Below are 21,117 nucleotides of genomic sequence, written 5' to 3'. Positions count from 1 at the left end.
ACTTAGAGGCAGATTCCATGTGTGAGAAAATACATTTGACACTTTATAAAATATGGTAAAGAACAAATCAAACATGTCAGTGATTCTGTCACTTATAATGCAGAGCAACATTACTACATGAAGAGAATATACAACACAAACAATTATTGGTGTTTGATAAAACAGCTTCAGTGGCATTAGTGACTGTGAACTACATGTGTAACATTTACATTTTTATATTTAATCATCACAGACATTATTATTGCTGTTGGAAAGTTGTTCTTAAAACGTGTCATTTATAACTTTCTTTCATAGGTTTTCTAATAACAAAAGTATATTTGTATGAACAGTTTGGTGATGCTGTCATCATTATCCAGCGTCATAAAGTCTCCTCTTTGGTGTCTGTGAGGTCGATGTAACGACCTCATGTCAGAACTTCTCTAACAGACTCAGTTTGAAGACGTAGACACAGAAAACACGGCGTGTGACACTTCCACGTTGAGTTGACGGAGAAGCATCAGTCTTAACGCCGCCCTGACCACAGCGGGCGCTCCTGCTGCGCTCGGTCTCCAGGGAAACGGCCTAGCTCCGAGGCTTAAACACTACACAGATGTACGCTGAACAGAGAAGCAGCCACAGACCTGTATCCTACATATATGTTTTTATTCTTTTACACTTTGAAACTATTAATGCTATAACATGATTCTATTGTTTTTAGACAAAAATAATGTTGAATACCATTTGATATACTACTGAAAAAAACAAATCTATCTCAGGTCTGACCTTCAAGGCTGGACCGCCCTGTGTTCTTGTTGCTATGACGACCTGTGTCCCAAAGTATTTCACAAATCCATTATTTCAACCTTTCACAAACAGCAGTGATCTCCTCTTGATTTGGACATAGTTTCTGCTTTGCTTTGTAAACATGTCTTGAGTGTCTTCTTAACCGTCTCATTGTCTCATTGTCCTGTGTGTGGTCAGGTACGTGCTGGTGACCGTGGGCCCCGTGTTCACAGAGGAGATGTGGCGTCTGGCCTGCTGTGCCCTGCAGGACGCCTTCTCTGCCACGCTAGAGCCGGTCAAGGTAATCACACAAAATCATGCTGAGGCCAGACCCACGACCACTAAGGGGACATGGGACAGGTTTAGGGGCCAGATGAAGGGATGATGAAGAAGTGACCGACACGACACGGACTCTGCACTGCTCAAAGTGCACAACGACACTGTCCGGTCTGTGGGTGCCAATCGCCCGTTGTCTTGGTTCTGTCAGACTCAACAGCGGCTTTTGATTCAGTCGAACATTCGATTCTGTCTCGTCTTAAACATGATGTTGTCTCTGTGGCGCTCACATGGTTTAAGTCTTATTCGACCAACAGAAGTTTTTCTGTCATGATTGAGGACCTGTCCTCCTCTGCTGCCTCGCTGCTCTGTGGAGGGCCCCAGGGCTCTGTTTTGGGCCCCATGTTGTTTTCTCTGTATATGTTGCCACTGGGGTCAGATTTACTCACCTTTGTTTCCTGAAAATAAAATCGACCGTAAAGAATCTCGGGTTGAAGAAGAATTCTAAAATGGAAAAACAAATGGACAGTTTTTGTCAGTGACGTCTTTTAGCTAAAGTTGAGCCTTTTTTAAATCGACCTTGAAAGGACGATTCATGCTTTGATCAGCTCAAGAATAGATTATTGTAACACACTTTATGTGGGCGTGTCCCAGTCGCCCTCAGCCGCCTTCAGCTCGAACAGAACGCTGCGGCGCCTTTTCTGACCAACACCAGAGGTCAAAGGTCAGAGGTCACAGTTCTGTTCACTCGTCACTGGCTTCTGTTTCTTTTAGAATTGATTTTAAAATGTTACTTTTTGTTTTTAAAGCTTTAAATGGCCTGGAACCTCCTTATCTGGCAGAGCTCCTGTCTGCTCCTGACACAAGCAGGACTCTAAGGACTCTAAAGTCTCTAAGGACTCAAAGGACTCTAAGGACTCTAAGGACTCTAAGGTCTCTAAGGTCTCTAAGGACTCAAAGGACTCTAAGGACTCTAAGGACTCTAAGGTCTCTAAGGACTCAAAGGACTCTAAGGACTCTAAGGACTCTAAAGTCTCTAAGGACTCAAAGGACTCTAAGGACTCTAAGGACTCTAAGGTCTCTAAGGTCTCTAAGGACTCTAAGGACTCTAAGGTCTCTAAGGACTCTAAGGACTCTAAGGTCTCTAAGGACTCTAAGGACTCTAAGGTCTCTAAGGACTCTAAGGTCTCTAAGGTCTCTAAGGACTCTAAGGTCTCTAAGGTCTCTAAGGTCTCTAAGGACTCTAAGGACTCTAAGGTCTCTAAGGACTCTAAGGTCTCTAAGGACTCTAAGGACTCTAAGGTCTCTAAGGACTCTAAGGTCTCTAAGGTCTCTAAGGACTCTAAGGTCTCTAAGGACTCTAAGGACTCTAAGGTCTCTAAGGACTCTAAGGACTCTAAGGTCTCTAAGGACTCTAAGGTCTCTAAGGACTCTAAGGACTCTAAGGTCTCTAAGGACTCTAAGGTCTCTAAGGTCTCTAAGGACTCTAAGGTCTCTAAGGACTCTAAGGTCTCTAAGGACTCTAAGGACTCTAAGGTCTCTAAGGACTCTAAGGTCTCTAAGGACTCTAAGGACTCTAAGGTCTCTAAGGACTCTAAGGACTCTAAGGACTCTAAGGTCTCTAAGGACTCTAAGGACTCTAAGGTCTCTAAGGACTCTAAGGTCTCTAAGGACTCTAAGGACTCTAAGGTCTCTAAGGACTCTAAGGTCTCTAAGGTCTCTAAGGACTCTAAGGTCTCTAAGGACTCTAAGGTCTCTAAGGACTCTAAGGACTCTAAGGTCTCTAAGGACTCTAAGGTCTCTAAGGACTCTAAGGACTCTAAGGTCTCTAAGGACTCTAAGGTCTCTAAGGACTCTAAGGACTCTAAGGTCTCTAAGGACTCTAAGGTCTCTAAGGACTCTAAGGTCTCTAAGGACTCTAAGGTCTCTAAGGACTCTAAGGACTCTAAGGACTCTAAGGACTCTAATGTCTCTTACAAACTTAAACATTGGGGTGATCGAGCTTTCTCTGTTGCTGGCCCCAGACTCTGGAACAAACTGACATGAGCATCATCGATTTTTAACCTTTTTAAACATATTTACACTTTATTCTGTACAGTTTGTTTTTATTTAGTTCTGTATTTTGTATTGCCTTGATGTTATTGTGAAGCTCTTTGGTCACTTTAAAGGCGGCATTTTTTCGCCGATTTGAGAACTCCAGATATGGGAAAGAATCAATCTAAAAGTGATGTGTCCATCCCGGAGACGCCTGTCACATCCCGGAGACGCCTGTCACATCCCGGAGACGCCTGTCACATCCCGGAGACGCCTGTCACATCCCGGAGACGCCTGTCACATCCCGGAGACGCCTGTCACATCCCGGAGACGCCTGTCACATCCCGGAGACGCCTGTCACATCCCGGAGACGCCTGTCACATCCCGGAGACGCCTGTCACATCCCGGAGACGCCTGTCACATCCCGGAGACGCCTGTCACATCCCGGAGACGCCTGTCACATCCCGGAGACGCCTGTCACATCCCGGAGACGCCTGTCACATCCCGGAGACGCCTGTCACATCCCGGAGACGCCTGTCACATCCCGGAGACGCCTGTCACATCCCGGAGACGCCTGTCACATCCCGGAGACGCCTGTCACATCCCGGAGACGCCTGTCACATCCCGGAGACGCCTGTCACATCCCGGAGACGCCTGTCACATCCCGGAGACGCCTGTCACATCCCGGAGACGCCTGTCACATCCCGGAGACGCCTGTCACATCCCGGAGACGCCTGTCACATCCCGGAGACGCCTGTCACATCCCGGAGACGCCTGTCACATCCCGGAGACGCCTGTCACATCCCGGAGACGCCTGTCACATCCCGGAGACGCCTGTCACATCCCGGAGACGCCTGTCACATCCCGGAGACGCCTGTCACATCCCGGAGACGCCTGTCACATCCCAGAGACGCCTGTCCTGCTGCAACGTCAAATAAATATGGGAAGGAGTGTCTGGAATGCTGCCAATGTGGACAGATACATTTGGATTTGGCTTGGTTCTGTTTCTGTCATTTCTTTGTGATTTTAATGCATTTTTCCTGCTGTGAAGCAATATATATGATATATATAAATATATATATATATATATATTTATTACCCACTGCACCACTGTGTGAGGCTGTTGGCTTTAAACGCTCTGTAGCACGACCACCTCAGTCCAACCGCACAGAGGTCATAAAGAGTCAGAGCTCTAATCCCGCCCCATGTGAGCAGGCGTGTGGGACAGATGTTGTGAAATCCCTTTAATACGGTCAACATGCTAACGCTAACGCTAACGCCGCTGTAAGCCCCTGTCCTGGGTCATGCAGCGCTGGCCCTTAATACTCCACCACTGTAAGGTTTAGTTGTATGAGCAGAATCTCGCTCTTTAGTCCAGTGTCCGGTGTTAAAGGAGCTGTGTGGTCTGCTCCTGCCGACAGGCGCTGGAGCAGACCACACAACACTTTTTTTGTACAAATACAAAATTACCCTAAAGAAAAATGATTTCAACAAAGATAATGTCAAAGATCATCGAGGACATAAGTACAATAGACCTAAGTGATCCTGCTCCTGTCACATCACTGCAGATCTGCAACAAACAAAAACACACTTTGGACATTTAATGAGCCACAGTTTGTAAAGAAGATGACAAAGGTTCACACAGGATTAAGAGGAACACAACAATGTGAAGTCTCCACACATTCTCTGCGATGCAGCTAAGGCAGTTTTGAGGGGCAGAGTTATTGCTGTCGCCTCAGACAAAAAGAAGCAAAGGCAGAAAAAATTGAACAATTTCCAAACAAACTAAAGCTGCTCAAATGCTGCAGGAAACTAAAAAGACAAGGAGTGAGATGAATGACCTCACAGGGGATAATAATGCACTAAATTAATGTTGCATATACTCGGACCAAGTCTATTTTTAGTTCTTATTGTTCATTGTTGTATGTTCTTAGTTTGTTTTCACTGACAATAAATCTCTAAATTGATCTATCTTCATGGAAAACATGCATCACACTTTCTATTCACAGTGTAATGCAATTAATGACCCCTGTGGCCCCTGTGGCCCCTGTGGGGAGCCAGGCTCACTCATGGTTCTGTGTTAGCTGCAGGCTAAGGCTTTAGCATTCCTGTACTTTTAGCGCACTCATAAATGTGTAATACTGTGTCTGACATTGGACATTTAATCCAATGTGTGTTTTTCCTGGAAAGACACTGTTTGTGCTTGTGCTGAGCTATGGAAGCCCCGCCCTACGAGCAGGTGCCCCGCCCTACGAGCAGGTGCCCCGCCCTGCCATAGAGACGAGCAGGGCCAGTGTAACTGTCATGCATGTGTTTAATGCCACACTGTGGACAATTCTAGGCAAAGCAGTAACATTTCCCTGGAGACAAGCAGGTGGTGGACCCTCCACCAGAAAAGTGACACACTTGTCCTCAGTATACACAAACAGTACTTTTTGGGTATGTAAGCAGTATATTTCCTGCGATGACACAGTTCTGCTCTAAAGCACATGTTACATCATCAGCATTAACACTGAACTCACACTAAAGCTGATTTATGCTTTTTATCTAGGCCGTGATGCATCTTTAATCCTCTGGTGGTTTAGACATGTGCCATGTATAAAAAAGACACATTTTAGGTTCAATATGTTACTTTTGGTTGGAAGTCCATTTCCTGTTTGTCTCCTCCGAGTTTTTATTACTTTTCCTGACAAAACATTATCATTATATACGGCCCATATGTCCGTCCGTCCATCCGTCTGTACACATATATATATATATATACATATATATATATATATATATATATATATATATATATATATATACATATATATATATATATATACATATTACCAGGTTTGATGGGAGGCGGCCTCTTGGACACAACAGAGGGGAGGGGGGGAGGGGTCGCTTGAGTTCTCAACTCGGTGAAAAATCCTCTATTATTCCTTTAATGTTAAAGCAGTGGTTCTTAACCTGGTTCGATGGAACCCCAGGACCCCAGGGGTTCGGCAAAGGTCAAGACACACATCAGACTCATATGATTCATGATGACACGCCCCGCTGGGACACGCCCCGCTGGGACACGCCCCGCTTGGCCTGTCTGTGCTGCAGGGGACTTGGTGCTCAGCAGTAACTTGTGACGTTGTGATGTTCGTCCTGTGATTTCTTTCTTCATATTTTAGACTGAATCAAAGACTTTCTGGGCAAAGTCTTGGAACCAGCTGCACCTAAAAGGGCCAAAGGACCAGGGAAATCACCCAGAGTCTGACCTGTGTTAAAACCCCTTTTGGGATTAGACCTGTCACCAGTCTGGCCCCAAAAGGGCCAAAAGGACCAGGCCAGAGCCCCCAGAGTCGAGCCTGTATGAAAACCCTCATTTCTGGGCTAAGTCTTGGCACCAGCCTGGCCCCAAAAGGGCCAAAAGGTCAGCCTCTGGGGCCATTTCCCTGGTCCTTTTCTATAACTACTACACTATAATATAATATATTTGTGAGCGATCCTTTTCGCGGATCCTGGACATAAACAAACCCTAACCCTACAACATCAGCCTACAACAGCAGCCTATAACATCAGCCTATAACATCAGCCTACAACATCAGCCTACAACAGCAGCCTATAACATCAGCCTATAACATCAGCCTACAACATCAGCCTACAACATCAGCCTATAACATCAGCCTACAACAGCAGCCTATAACATCAGCCTATAACATCAGCCTACAACATCAGCCTATAACATCAGCCTATAACATCAGCCTACAACATCAGCCTATAACATCAGCCTATAACATCAGCCTACAACATCAGCCTATAACAGCAGCCTATAACATCAGCCTATAACATCAGCCTACAACATCAGCCTATAACATCAGCCTACAACATCAGCCTACAACATCAGCCTACAACATCAACCTCCAACATCAACCTACAACATCAGCCTACAACATCAACCTACATCAGCAGCCTACAACATCAGCCTACAACATCAGCCTACATCAGCAGCCTACAACATCAGCCTACAACATCAGCCTACAACATCAACCTCCAACATCAACCTACAACATCAGCCTACAACATCAGCCTACATCAGCAGCCTACAACATCAGCCTACAACATCAGCCTACATCAGCAGCCTACAACATCAGCCTACAACATCAGCCTACATCAGCAGCCTACAACATAAACCTCCAACATCAGCCTACAACATCAGCCTATAACATCAGCCTATAACATCAGCCTACAACATCAGCCTACAACATCAGCCTACAACATCAGCCTACAACATCAGCCTACATCAGCAGCCTACAACATAAACCTCCAACATCAGCCTACAACATCAGCCTATAACATCATGAGTGTCATTGTTCAGGGGTAAAACTCCTGAAGGAATCGGCTCTGAGCAGGATGAAGTGCACTTCATCAGACAGTTCTGCAGATTGAAAGTGACTTGAATCTTTTTACTTATTTTGTTTGACTTCATCTTGAAGTTGTTCTGATGGATCCCTCCTGGTGGATCCCTCTTGATGGATTCCTCCTGGTGGAACCTCCTGGTGGATCCTCCTGGTGGATCCCTCCTGGTGGATTCCTCCTGGTGGATCCCTCCTGGTGAATCCCTCCTGGTGGATCCCTCCTGGTGGATCCCTCCTGGTGGATCCCTCCTGATGGATCCCTCCTGGTGGATCCTCCTGGTGGATTCCTCCTGGTGGATCCCTCTTGATGATCCCTCCTGATGGATCCCTCCTGGTGGATCCCTCTTGATGGATCCCTCCTGGTGGATTCCTCCTGGTGGATCCTCCTGGTGGATCCTCCTGGTGGATCCCTCCTGGTGGATTCCTCCTGGTGGATCCCTCCTGGTGAATCCCTCTTGATGGATCCCTCCTGATGGATCCCTCCTGGTGGATCCCTCTTGATGGATCCCTCCTGATGGATTCCTCCTGGTGGATCCTCCTGGTGGATTCCTCCTGGTGGATCCTCCTGGTGGATCCTCCTGGTGGATTCCTCCTGGTGGATCCTCCTGGTGGATTCCTCCTGGTGGATCCTCCTGGTGGATCCTCCTGGTGGATCCTCCTGGTGGATCCCTCCTGATGCTACTTTACGTCCATTTTTGAATGATGCGGCATAACAATGATTCTTCTGTTATTCTACATTTCTCCCTGGTCCTGACTTGTGTTGCGCTGTGCAGATGCTCTGTGCAGATGCGCTGTGCAGATGCTCTGTGCAGATGCTCTGTGCAGATGCGCTGTGCAGATGCTCTGTGCAGATGCTCTGTGCAGATGCTCTGTGCAGATGCTCTGTGCAGATGCGCTGTGCAGATGCTCTGTGCAGATGCTCTGTGCAGATGCTCTGTGCAGATGCTCTGTGCAGATGCGCTGTGCAGATGCACTGTGCAGATGCTCTGTGCAGATGCTCTGTGCAGATGCTCTGTGCAGATGCACTGTGCAGATGCTCTGTGCAGATGCACTGTGCAGATGCGCTGTGCAGATGCACTGTGCAGATAAACTGTGCAGATAAACTGTGGTGTGTCGTCCACAGAACCTCCTGGTCTGCTTCCACAGCAGCGCAGACAGCTCCAGCGCAGACGCCTGTGAAGTGAAGGTGGCTGCTCCCTCACACTCGCCCTCCGCCGAGGCCGAGTACTGGAGGATCAAGGCCATGGCACAGCAGGTGACACAAACTTATGGTTAAAAGTATCATTCTATAATTCAGGTAGGATTTAGATTTTATTACACAAAATGCTAATTTTATCTGGGTGACATCAGAGCTTGGCCTTGAGCATGTTTTTGTACTTTGGTGTGGCAACACTGAACTGCAGAGCGCTTTGCCATTGCTGCCAGCAGGTGGCGCTGTAGCACAGGATCCCAGTATGAGCCCATCTGGTGTTTTATATAGAGTCATATTTTTAAGTTCTAAAACATGAGATACAAATGATGCAGAATATGTGTCTTTGATTCTTTTGATGTAAATGTCTCTCTTTTGTCTCACAGGTCTTCATGCTGGACACACAGTGCTCTCCAAAAACACCGAACAACAAGGAGGGCTTTGAGCACGCTCAGTCCTGCGTCCTGATCATCGAGGTGCCCGGGGACCAGCAGGCAAACGGGCACAAGAGGTACTGAGGAAGGGCTTCACACTGTAGGAGCTGAGTCTAGAGCTGACGAGAGCAGCTACACGCTTCATGAATGACCTGGGAGTCCTGCATGAACCCCCTTAACCCCCTGCATGAACCCTCTGAACCTCCTGCATGAACCCTCTGAACCTCCTGCATGAACCCTCTGAACCCCCTGCATGAACCCCTGAACCCTCTGAACCCCCTTAACCCCCTACATGAACCCTCTGGACCCCCTGAACCCTCTGAACCCCATGGACCCCCTGAACCCCATGGACCCCCTGAACCCCCTGAACACCATGGACCCCCTGAACTCCATGGACCCCCTGAACCCTCTGAACCCCATGGACCCCCTGAACCCCATGGACCCCCTGGGGACTAATAATAAATACTTTACGATCACAATATAACATAAGAAAATGTTTATGCTGCCATTTTGAGGACGGAAGCTGCTGCTGCCTGTGGCTCTTAACAACAGCAAAACACCACAAAGCCAAACGTAGTGACCCAACTAAGCTAGTGCAGCTACCATCAGCCGCTAACTACCATCAGCCGCTAACTACCATCAGCCGCTAACTACCATCAGCCGCTAACTACCATCAGCCGCTAACTACCATCAGCCGCTAACTACCATCAGCCTCTAACTACCATCAGCTGCTTCCTAACTACCATCAGCTGCTCCCTAACTACCATCAGCTGCTTCCTAACTACCATCAGCTGCTTCCTAACTACCATCAGCTGCTTCCTAACTACCATCAGCCGCTCGCTAACTACCATCAGCTGCTTCCTAACTACCATCAGCTGTTTCCTAACTACCCTACCATCAGCTGCTTCCTAACTACCCTCAGCTGATTCCTAACTACCCTACCATCAGCTGCTTCCTAACTACCATCAGCGGCTTCCTAACTACCATCAGCTGCTTCCTAACTACCATCAGCTGCTTCCTACCATCAGCTGCTTCCTAACTACCATCAGCTGCTTCCTAACTACCATCAGCTGCTTCCTAACTACCATCAGCGGCTTCCTAACTACCATCAGCTGCTTCCTAACTACCATCAGCTGCTTCCTACCATCAGCCGCTTCCTAACTACCATCAGCAGCTTCCTACCTACCATCAGAGGCTTCCTAACTATCATCAGCTGCTTCCTAACTACCATCAGCCGCTTCCTAACTACCATCAGCCGCTTCCTAACTCCCATCAGCCGCTTCCTAACTACCATCAGCGGCTTCCTAACTACCATCAGCTGCTTCCTAACTACCATCAGCTGCTTCCTACCATCAGCTGCTTCCTAACTACCATCAGCTGCTTCCTAACTACCATCAGCTGCTTCCTAACTACCATCAGCGGCTTCCTAACTACCATCAGCTGCTTCCTAACTACCATCAGCTGCTTCCTACCATCAGCCGCTTCCTAACTACCATCAGCAGCTTCCTACCTACCATCAGAGGCTTCCTAACTATCATCAGCTGCTTCCTAACTACCATCAGCCGCTTCCTAACTACCATCAGCCGCTTCCTAACTCCCATCAGCCGCTTCCTAACTACCATCAGCGGCTTCCTAACTACCATCAGCGTCTTCCTAACTACCATCAGCTGCTTCCATCAGCTGCTTCCTAACTACCATCAGCGGCTTCCTAACTACCATCAGCGGCTTCCTAACTACCATCAGCGTCTTCCTAACTACCATCAGCTGCTTCCATCAGCTGCTTCCTAACTACCATCAGCAGCTTCCTAACTACCATCAGCAGCTTCCTAACTACCATCAGAGGCTTCCTAACTACCATCAGAGGCTTCCTAACTGTCATCAGCTGCTTCCTAACTACCATTAGCCGCTTCCTAACTACCATCAGCGGCTTCCTAACTCCCATCAGCCGCTTCCTAACTCCCATCAGCAGCTTCCTACCTACCATCAGAGGCTTCCTAACTATCATCAGCTGCTTCCTAACTACCATCAGCCGCTTCCTAACTACCATCAGCCGCTTCCTAACTCCCATCAGCCGCTTCCTAACTACCATCAGCGGCTTCCTAACTACCATCAGAGGCTTCCTAACTACCATCAGAGGCTTCCTAACTGTCATCAGCTGCTTCCTAACTACCATTAGCCGCTTCCTAACTACCATCAGCGGCTTCCTAACTCCCATCAGCCGCTTCCTAACTCCCATCAGCAGCTTCCTACCTACCATCAGAGGCTTCCTAACTATCATCAGCTGCTTCCTAACTACCATCAGCCGCTTCCTAACTACCATCAGCCGCTTCCTAACTCCCATCAGCCGCTTCCTAACTACCATCAGCGGCTTCCTAACTACCATCAGCGGCTTCCTAACTACCATCAGCTGCTTCCTAACTACCATCAGCTGCTTCCTAATTACCATCAGCGGCTTCCTAACTACCATCAGTTGCTTCCATCAGCTACTTCCTAACTACCATCAGCCGCTTCCTAACTACAATCAGCAGCTTCCTAACTACCATCAGAGGCTTCCTAACTACCATGAGCTTCTTCCTAACTACCATCAGCTTCTTCCTAACTACCATCAGCTGTTTCCTAACTACCCTACCATCAGCTTTTTCCTAACTACCCTCAGCGGCTTCCTAACTACCATCAGCCGCTTCCTAACTACCATCTGCGGCTTTCTAACTACCATCAACGGCTTCCTTACTATCATCAGCTGCTTCCTAACTACCATCAGCTGCTTCCTAACTACCATCAGCTGCTTCCTAACTACCATCAGCCGCTTCCTAACTACCATCAGCGGCTTCCTAACTACCATCAGCTGCTTCCATCAGCTGCTTCCTAACTACCATCAGCGGCTTCCTAACTACCATCAGCGGCTTCCTAACTACCATCAGCTGCTTCCATCAGCTGCTTCCTAATTACCATCAGCTGCTTCCTAACTACCATCAGCTGCTCCCTAAATACCATCAGCTGCTCCCTAACTATCATCAGCTGCTTCCTAACTACCATCAGCGGCTTCCTAACTACCATCAGCTGCTTCCATTAGCTTCTTCCTAACTACCATCAGCTGCTTCTTAACTACCATCAGCTGCTTCCTAACTACCATCAGCTGCTTCCATCAGCTGCTTCCTAATTACCATCAGCTGCTTCCTAACTACCATCAGCTGCTTCCTAACTACCATCAGCGGCTTCCTAACTACCATCAGCGGCTTCTTAACTACCATCAGCGGCTTCTTAACTACCATCAGCTGCTTCCTAATTACCATCAGCTGCTTCCTAACTACCATACCATCAGCTTCTCCCTAACTACCATCAGCTGCTTCCTAACTACCCTACCATCAGCTGCTCCCTAACTACAGTCAGCTGCTCCCTAACTACCATCAGCTGCTTCCTAACTACCATCAGCTGCTTCCTAACTACCCTACCATCATCCGCTTCCTAAGTACCATCAGCTGCTTCCTAACTACCACCAGCGGCTTCCTAACTACCATCAGCTGCTTCCTAACTACCATCAGCTGCTTCCTAACTACCATCAGCTTCTCCCTAACTACCATCAGCTGCTTCCTAACTACCATCAGCTGCTCCCTAACTACCATCAGCTGCTTGCTAACTACCCTACCATCAGCTTCTCCCTAACTACCATCAGCTGCTTCCTAACTACCATCAGCTGCTTCCTAATTACCATCAGCTGCTTCCTAACTACCATCAGCTGCTCCCTAACTACCATCAGCTTCTCCCTAACTACCATCAGCTGCTTCCTAACTACCATCAGCTGCTTCCTAACTACCATCAGCTGCTTCCTAACTACCATCAGCTCCTCCCTAACTACCATCAGCTGCTTCCTAACTACCATCAGCTGCTCCCTAACTACCATCAGCTGCTTCCTAACTTCCATCAGCTGCTTCCTAACTACCATCAGCTGCTTCCTAACTACCCTACCATCAGCTTCTACCTAATTACCATCAGCTGCTTCCTAACTACCATCAGCTGCTTCCTAACTACCATCAGCTGCTTCCTAACTACCATCAGCTGCTCCCTAACTACCATCAGCTGCTTCCTAACTACCATCAGCTGCTTCCTAACTACCATCAGCTGCTTCCTAACTACCATCAGTTGCTTCCTAACTACCATCAGCTGCTCCCTAACTACCATCAGCTGCTCCCTAACTACCATCAGCTGCTTCCTAACTACCATCAGCTTCTCCCTAACTACCATCAGCTGCTTCCTAACTACCATCAGCTGCTCCCTAACTACCATCAGCTGCTTCCTAACTACCATCAGCTGCTCCCTAACTACCATCAGCTGCTTCCTAACTACCATCAGCTGCTCCCTAACTACCATCAGCTGCTTCCTAACTACCATCAGCTGCTTCCTAACTACCATCAGCTTCTCCCTAACTACCATCAGCTGCTTCCTAACTACCATCAGCTGCTCCCTAACTACCATCAGCTGCTCCCTAACTACTATCAGCTGCTTCCCAACTACCATCAGCTGCTCCCTAACTACCATCAGCTGCTTCCTAACTACCATCAGCTGCTTCCTAACTACCATCAGCTGCTTCCTAACTACCATTCCTAACTACCATCAGCTGCTCCCTAACTACCATCAGCTGCTCCCTAACTACCATCAGCTGCTTCCTAACTACCATCAGCTGCTCCCTAAATACCATCAGCTGCTCCCTAACTATCATCAGCTGCTTCCTAACTACCATCAGCGGCTTCCTAACTACCATCAGCTGCTTCCATTAGCTTCTTCCTAACTACCATCAGCTGCTTCCTAACTACCATCAGCTGCTTCCATCAGCTGCTTCCTAATTACCATCAGCTGCTTCCTAACTACCATCAGCTGCTTCCTAACTACCATCAGCGGCTTCCTAACTACCATCAGCGGCTTCTTAACTACCATCAGCTCTTTCCATCAGCTGCTTCCTAATTACCATCAGCTGCTTCCTAACTACCCTACCATCAGCTGCTCCCTAACTACAGTCAGCTGCTCCCTAACTACCATCAGCTGCTTCCTAACTACCATCAGCTGCTTCCTAACTACCCTACCATCATCCGCTTCCTAAGTACCATCAGCTGCTTCCTAACTACCACCAGCGGCTTCCTAACTACCATCAGCTGCTTCCTAACTACCATCAGCTGCTTCCTAACTACCATCAGCTTCTCCCTAACTACCATCAGCTGCTTCCTAACTACCATCAGCTGCTCCCTAACTACCATCAGCTGCTTGCTAACTACCCTACCATCAGCTTCTCCCTAACTACCATCAGCTGCTTCCTAACTACCATCAGCTGCTTCCTAATTACCATCAGCTGCTTCCTAACTACCATCAGCTGCTCCCTAACTACCATCAGCTTCTCCCTAACTACCATCAGCTGCTTCCTAACTACCATCAGCTGCTTCCTAACTACCATCAGCTGCTTCCTAACTACCATCAGCTCCTCCCTAACTACCATCAGCTGCTTCCTAACTACCATCAGCTGCTCCCTAACTACCATCAGCTGCTTCCTAACTACCATCAGCTGCTTCCTAACTACCATCAGCTGCTTCCTAACTACCCTACCATCAGCTTCTACCTAATTACCATCAGCTGCTTCCTAACTACCATCAGCTGCTTCCTAACTACCATCAGCTGCTCCCTAACTACCATCAGCTGCTTCCTAACTACCATCAGCTGCTTCCTAACTACCATCAGCTGCTTCCTAACTACCATCAGCTGCTCCCTAACTACCATCAGCTGCTCCCTAACTACCATCAGCTGCTCCCTAACTACCATCAGCTGCTTCCTAACTACCATCAGCTGCTCCCTAACTACCATCAGCTGCTTCCTAACTACCATCAGCTGCTCCCTAACTACCATCAGCTGCTTCCTAACTACCATCAGCTTCTCCCTAACTACCATCAGCTGCTTCCTAACTACCATCAGCTGCTTCCTAACTACCATCAGCTTCTCCCTAACTACCATCAGCTGCTTCCTAACTACCATCAGCTGCTCCCTAACTACTATCAGCTGCTTCCTAACTACCATCAGCTGCTCCCTAACTACCATCAGATGCTTCCTAACTACCATCAGCTGCTTCCTAACTACCATCAGCTGCTTCCTAACTACCATTCCTAACTACCATCAGCTGCTCCCTAACTACCATCAGCTGCTTCCTAACTACCATCAGCTGCTTCCTAACTACCATCAGCTGCTCCCTAACTACCATCAGCTGCTTCCTAACTACCATCAGCTGCTTCCTAACTACCATCAGCTGCTTCCTAACTACCATCAGCTGCTTCCTAACTACCATTCCTAACTACCATCAGCTGCTCCCTAACTACCATCAGCTGCTTCCTAACTACCATCAGCTGCTCTCTAACTACCATCAGCTGCTTCCTAACTACCATCAGCTGCTTCCTAACTACCATCAGCTGCTTCCTAACTACCATCAGCTGCTTCCTAACTACCATCAGCTGCTCCCTAACTACCATCAGCTGCTTCCTAACTACCATCAGCTGCTTCCTAACTACCATCAGTTGCTTCCTAACTACCATCAGCTGCTCCCTAACTACCATCAGCTGCTCCCTAACTACCATCAGCTGCTTCCTAACTACCATCAGCTGCTCCCTAACTACCATCAGCTGCTTCCTAACTACCATCAGCTGCTCCCTAACTACCATCAGCTGCTTCCTAACTACCATCAGCTTCTCCCTAACTACCATCAGCTGCTTCCTAACTACCATCAGCTGCTTCCTAACTACCATCAGCTTCTCCCTAACTACCATCAGCTGCTTCCTAACTACCATCAGCTGCTCCCTAACTACTATCAGCTGCTTCCTAACTACCATCAGCTGCTTCCTAACTACCATCAGCTGCTTCCTAACTACCATCAGCTTCTTCCTAACTACCATTCCTAACTACCATCAGCTGCTCCCTAACTACCATCAGCTGCTTCCTAACTACCATCAGCTGCTTCCTAACTACCATCAGCTGCTCCCTAACTACCATCAGCTGCTTCCTAACTACCATCAGCTGCTTCCTAACTACCATCAGCTGCTTCCTAACTACCATCAGCTGCTTCCTAACTACCATTCCTAACTACCATCAGCTGCTCCCTAACTACCATCAGCTGCTTCCTAACTACCATCAGCTGCTCCCTAACTACCATCAGCTGCTCCCTAACTACCATCAGCTGCTTCCTAACTACCATCAGCTGCTTCCTAACTACCATCAGCTGCTCCCTAACTACCATCAGCTGCTTCCTAACTACCATCAGCTGCTTCCTAACTACCATCAGCTGCTTCCTAACTACCATCAGCTGCTCCCTAACTACCATCAGCTGCTCCCTAACTACCATCAGCTGCTTCCTAACTACCATCAGCTGCTCCCTAACTACCATCAGCTGCTTCCTAACTACCATCAGCTGCTCCCTAACTACCATCAGCTGCTTCCTAACTACCATCAGCTTCTCCCTAACTACCATCAGCTGCTTCCTAACTACCATCAGCTTCTCCCTAACTACCATCAGCTGTGTCCTAACTACCATCAGCTGCTCCCTAACTACTATCAGCTGCTTCCTAACTACCATCAGCTGCTCCCTAACTACTATCAGCTGCTTCCTAACTACCATCAGCTGCTTCCTAACTACCATTCCTAACTACCATCAGCTGCTCCCTAACTACCATCAGCTGCTTCCTAACTACCAACAGCTGCTTCCTAACTACCATCAGCTGCTCCCTAACTACCATCAGCTGCTTCCTAACTACCATCAGCTGCTTCCTAACTACCATCAGCTGCTCCCTAACTACCATCAGCTGCTTCCTAACTACCATCAGCTGCTTCCTAACTACCATTCCTAACTACCATCAGCTGCTCCCTAACTACCATCAGCTGCTTCCTAACTACCATCAGCTGCTCCCTAACTACCATCAGCTGCTTCCTAACTACCATCAGCTGCTTCCTAACTACCATCAGCTGCTTCCTAACTACCATCAGCTGCTTCCTAACTACCATCAGCTGCTTCCTAACTACCATCAGCTGCTTCCTAACTACCATCAGCTGCTCCCTAACTACCATCAGCTGCTTCCTAACTACCATCAGCTGCTTCCTAACTACCATCAGCTGCTCCCTAACTACCATCAGCTGCTTCCTAACTACCATCAGCTGCTTCCTAACTACCATCAGCTGCTTCCTAACTACCATCAGCTGCTTCCTAACTACCATTCCTAACTACCATCAGCTGCTCCCTAACTACCATCAGCTGCTTCCTAACTACCATCAGCTGCTTCCTAACTACCATCAGCTGCTCCCTAACTACCATCAGCTGCTTCCTAACTACCATCAGCTGCTTCCTAACTACCATCAGCTGCTTCCTAACTACCATCAGCTGCTCCCTAACTACCATCAGCTGCTTCCTAACTACCATCAGCTGCTTCCTAACTACCATCAGCTGCTCCCTAACTACCATCAGCTGCTCCCTAACTACCATCAGCTGCTTCCTAACTACCATCAGCTGCTCCCTAACTACCATCAGCTGCTTCCTAACTACCATCAGCTGCTTCCTAACTACCATCAGCTGCTTCCTAACTACCATCAGCTTCTCCCTAACTACCATCAGCTGTGTCCTAACTACCATCAGCTGCTCCCTAACTACTATCAGCTGCTTCCTAACTACCATCAGTTGCTCCCTAACTACCATCAGCTGCTTCCTAACTACCATCAGCTGCTTCCTAACTACCATCAGCTGCTTCCTAACTACCATTCCTAACTACCATCAGCTGCTCCCTAACTACCATCAGCTGCTTCCTAACTACCAACAGCTGCTTCCTAACTACCATCAGCTGCTCCCTAACTACCATCAGCTGCTTCCTAACTACCATCAGCTGCTTCCTAACTACCATCAGCTGCTTCCTAACTACCATCAGCTGCTTCCTAACTACCATCAGCTGCTTCCTAACTACCATTCCTAACTACCATCAGCTGCTTCCTAACTACCATCAGCTGCTTCCTAACTACCATCAGCTGCTTCCTAACTACCATTCCTATTTACCATCAGCTGCTCCCTAACTACCATCAGCTGCTTCCTAACTACCATCAGCTGCTTCATAACTACCATTCCTAACTACCATCAGCTGCTCCCTAACTACCATCAGCTGCTTCCTAACTACCAACAGCTGCTTCATAACTACCATCAGCTGCTCCCTAACTACCATCAGCTGCTTCCTAACTACCATCAGCCTCTTCCTAACTACCATCAGCTGCTTCCTAACTACCATCAGCCTCTTCCTAACTACCATCAGCTGCTTCCTAACTACCATCAGCTGCTTCCTAACTACCATCAGCATTGCATTTCTAGTTCATATGCAAGTTAAAACATCTACAGTATCTTTGTTTGGTAAAGAACATTTTCTTAACTATTTCCCGTGAGATCAGATCTTTGATTTATTTTATTATCTTTCTAATGTCCTACAGCACTTGAGGATTCCCCTTCTACTGCTGATTTATCTCTAGCAGTTCTAGTTTTGTTTTCTTTGATTTTTCGCCCATTTGCAAAGGGAATCGCTCTCATTTTCCCTCTCAGAACTGCTTTGGCAGCACGCCAGAGGATGGGCCCAGAAGTTTCCCAATTGTCATTCTCCAAGATAAGTTTTAATGTCGTTTGGCATTTTGTCCTTAAACAAAGGGTCATTAAGCAGACTGGCATTGAAGTGTATTTTTGTGACAGGAGCATGATCATTTAGGGATCATCTCAAAATGGGTTGAAGCTGAAAAGACGTAATATTTTTCGTCTTGGGGGGTTGAACCTACATTTCGTCTTTTTGTTGCTTTGAAGCTTCAATACATCGTTGTGGCACTCATTGTTTTGAAATGCTAAAGAATTCTCTCAGCAACGAGCATTAGGCCGACATTAGTGCGGGCGCAGAGCACGGGGAGCGCGTACGGGGGAGCACGACGCGCCATGTTCACCCGTGCGGGGATCACAACGCGCCGTGGCCCGTGTGAGGGAGCACCCGCCCCGCTCCCCGCGCTGGCCACGGCGCGCCGTGGACCATGTGGATTGAGTAAACAAACATGCAGTGCCAGGTGACATTATTTGGAGAGTTCATAACTTCTACTGATAAATTTACCAAAGGATGTTCAGATGTTCACTAGAGGTGAGCAGGTCTATCGAGCTACTATCGTTTTATCAATGCGTAACATGTGATGTGAAGCCAGAATTAAGTCTTTTGAGGGCGGGAGGGGGTCCAGAGAGAGACGAAAAAAATTAAGTCTTTTCAGCTTCAACCCATTTTGAGAAGATCCCTTAGGTCTGTTGTGCCTGTATCAGTCAGTGATTTGAGATCTGTCTTTATTAAGATAAAGAAATAGTCTATTCTGGAAAATATTGTATGTGGATTAGAAACATTTCCCTCCATGTGTCAATCAATACTTTATTCTTCAATAAGATACAGAACTTCTTATTTCTTGTTCCTCCAGAGCCTCTTGAGTACACGTCTAATGTAGCTGAATGTGAAGATTCCAATCTCCTCCACAGGCCAGGGTTCCCTCAGAGTGGGTCAGGGTCAGGGGTCAGGGTTCCCTCAGAGTGGTTCACAATCTGGTCCATGACAGCAGAGACAGTGATATCACTCCTTCTCCGTGTGCACATGTGATCAGTCCTCCTCCGTGTGCACATGTGCAGTGTTTGAGTTTGCATCTGAGTGTTTGATGTAGTGTGTGTTTTATAGTTGATTACAGGGTCGTCAAGCGCCGATGTCAGTGTTATTGTCCACAACATTTCCACATCCACTCTATCATGCTTGGGACACTTCTGGCTTTTAGCTAGTACCTGCCCTGAAGGTGGCTAAGCTAAGACGCAGGACACACGCCAGGCGTCACTGCAAAGGGTCAATGTTCTTAATGCGGTATTTTAGTCATCTTCAATAAAAAGAAGCAGGCTCTCAAATTGGGAGATTTAAATTTGCAGAAGGACGTCAACAGGGAGCTAAAAACTGAGATAACAAACTCTAAAAGGGCTAATAGGGCTTAGAAAGCAAGTGGGCGTGCGTGCGTGCGTTTGTGTGCGTGTGGTGCGGTCCTAAACACACAGACCATTGAAAACATTCATATATATGATATATATGTAACTACGTCACAAACACAGAGGATTACGCTGTGACAATAACACATTTACACATCACAGGACGTATACATGGTACACTGACATTAGCATCACTTTAGAGTGTACACGTGATGGACACATGCGTCAATTAACATCGAAACAGGTATAAATCACTAAACTAAATATACACATGCATTGCAAACACTACTTCCTTACACACACTGCTAGACTCATTTAAACTGTAAACTTATATAAACTTAGATGGCAAACTCCGACGCACCAAACTCTTTCTTCTCTCTCTCCCTTTCACACCTTGCACCAGTGGTCTAGGCTCCACCCCTTAAAGGGCCAGCATGACAGTCTCTCATGGAGCCTTTTTAACAAGGGAGTGTCTACAGAGCCACGGCCTTTTAACAATAGGTCTTCACAACCCTAAAAACGATACTGTGTTTGTGCAAGTGCTTGTTATAGTTTTTATAACTGCTTCAATACAGAAGATTTTAACTCTGAAATTCAGCAACTTAATGGCAACTTCTGGACGCTCAGCACTTTAATATTGAAATGGTTGAGGTAGAAAGAGCCTTTAAAAGAACTCAAGTCAACAAAAGCCCTTCCCCAGACATTATCTGTGGGCGTCTGCTAAGAACATGTGCGGTGGAACTCAGCCTCATCATTTCATCTTCAACACTTCTTTAAGAGAACAAAAGACTAGAGACCTGTTGCCCTTACGCCTTACATCTAATTAGCCATGGGCCAATTGTACAAGACTTTGCTAAATGGTGTGAGAAGTCTGCTTTTGAGCGTGAACAAGACTGAAGATATGGTGTTGATTTTAGAAAAGCACACACAGTTATGAAGCGGTCACAGTCAGTGGTCAGAGTGTGGAGCTGGTGACCAGAACCTGGGCACAATCAT

The 21,117-nt window shown here is 47.3% G+C and overlaps 1 protein-coding gene across 1 annotated transcript in view; it reads left to right on the top strand.

The window, feature by feature from the left end:
* The window catches only part of arfgef3 (ARFGEF family member 3), a 225,242-nt gene that overhangs the window by 152,377 nt on the left and 51,748 nt on the right, over positions 1–21,117 (top strand). Inside the window, exons 34-36 of the mRNA XM_072436645.1 lie at positions 961–1,063; positions 8,590–8,721; positions 9,042–9,166. Coding sequence (XP_072292746.1) covers positions 961–1,063; positions 8,590–8,721; positions 9,042–9,166 — 360 coding nt within the window. The remainder of the gene's footprint in view (positions 1–960; positions 1,064–8,589; positions 8,722–9,041; positions 9,167–21,117) is intronic.

Source organism: Eucyclogobius newberryi, unplaced genomic scaffold, assembly GCF_026437365.1.
Source record: "Eucyclogobius newberryi isolate DKJ021-1_F unplaced genomic scaffold, fEucNew1.0.hap1 SCAF_8, whole genome shotgun sequence".
NCBI lineage: Eukaryota > Metazoa > Chordata > Actinopteri > Gobiiformes > Gobiidae > Eucyclogobius > Eucyclogobius newberryi.
Note: the sequence above shows the minus strand (reverse complement) of the source record. Positions and strands in the feature narration are given on the sequence as shown.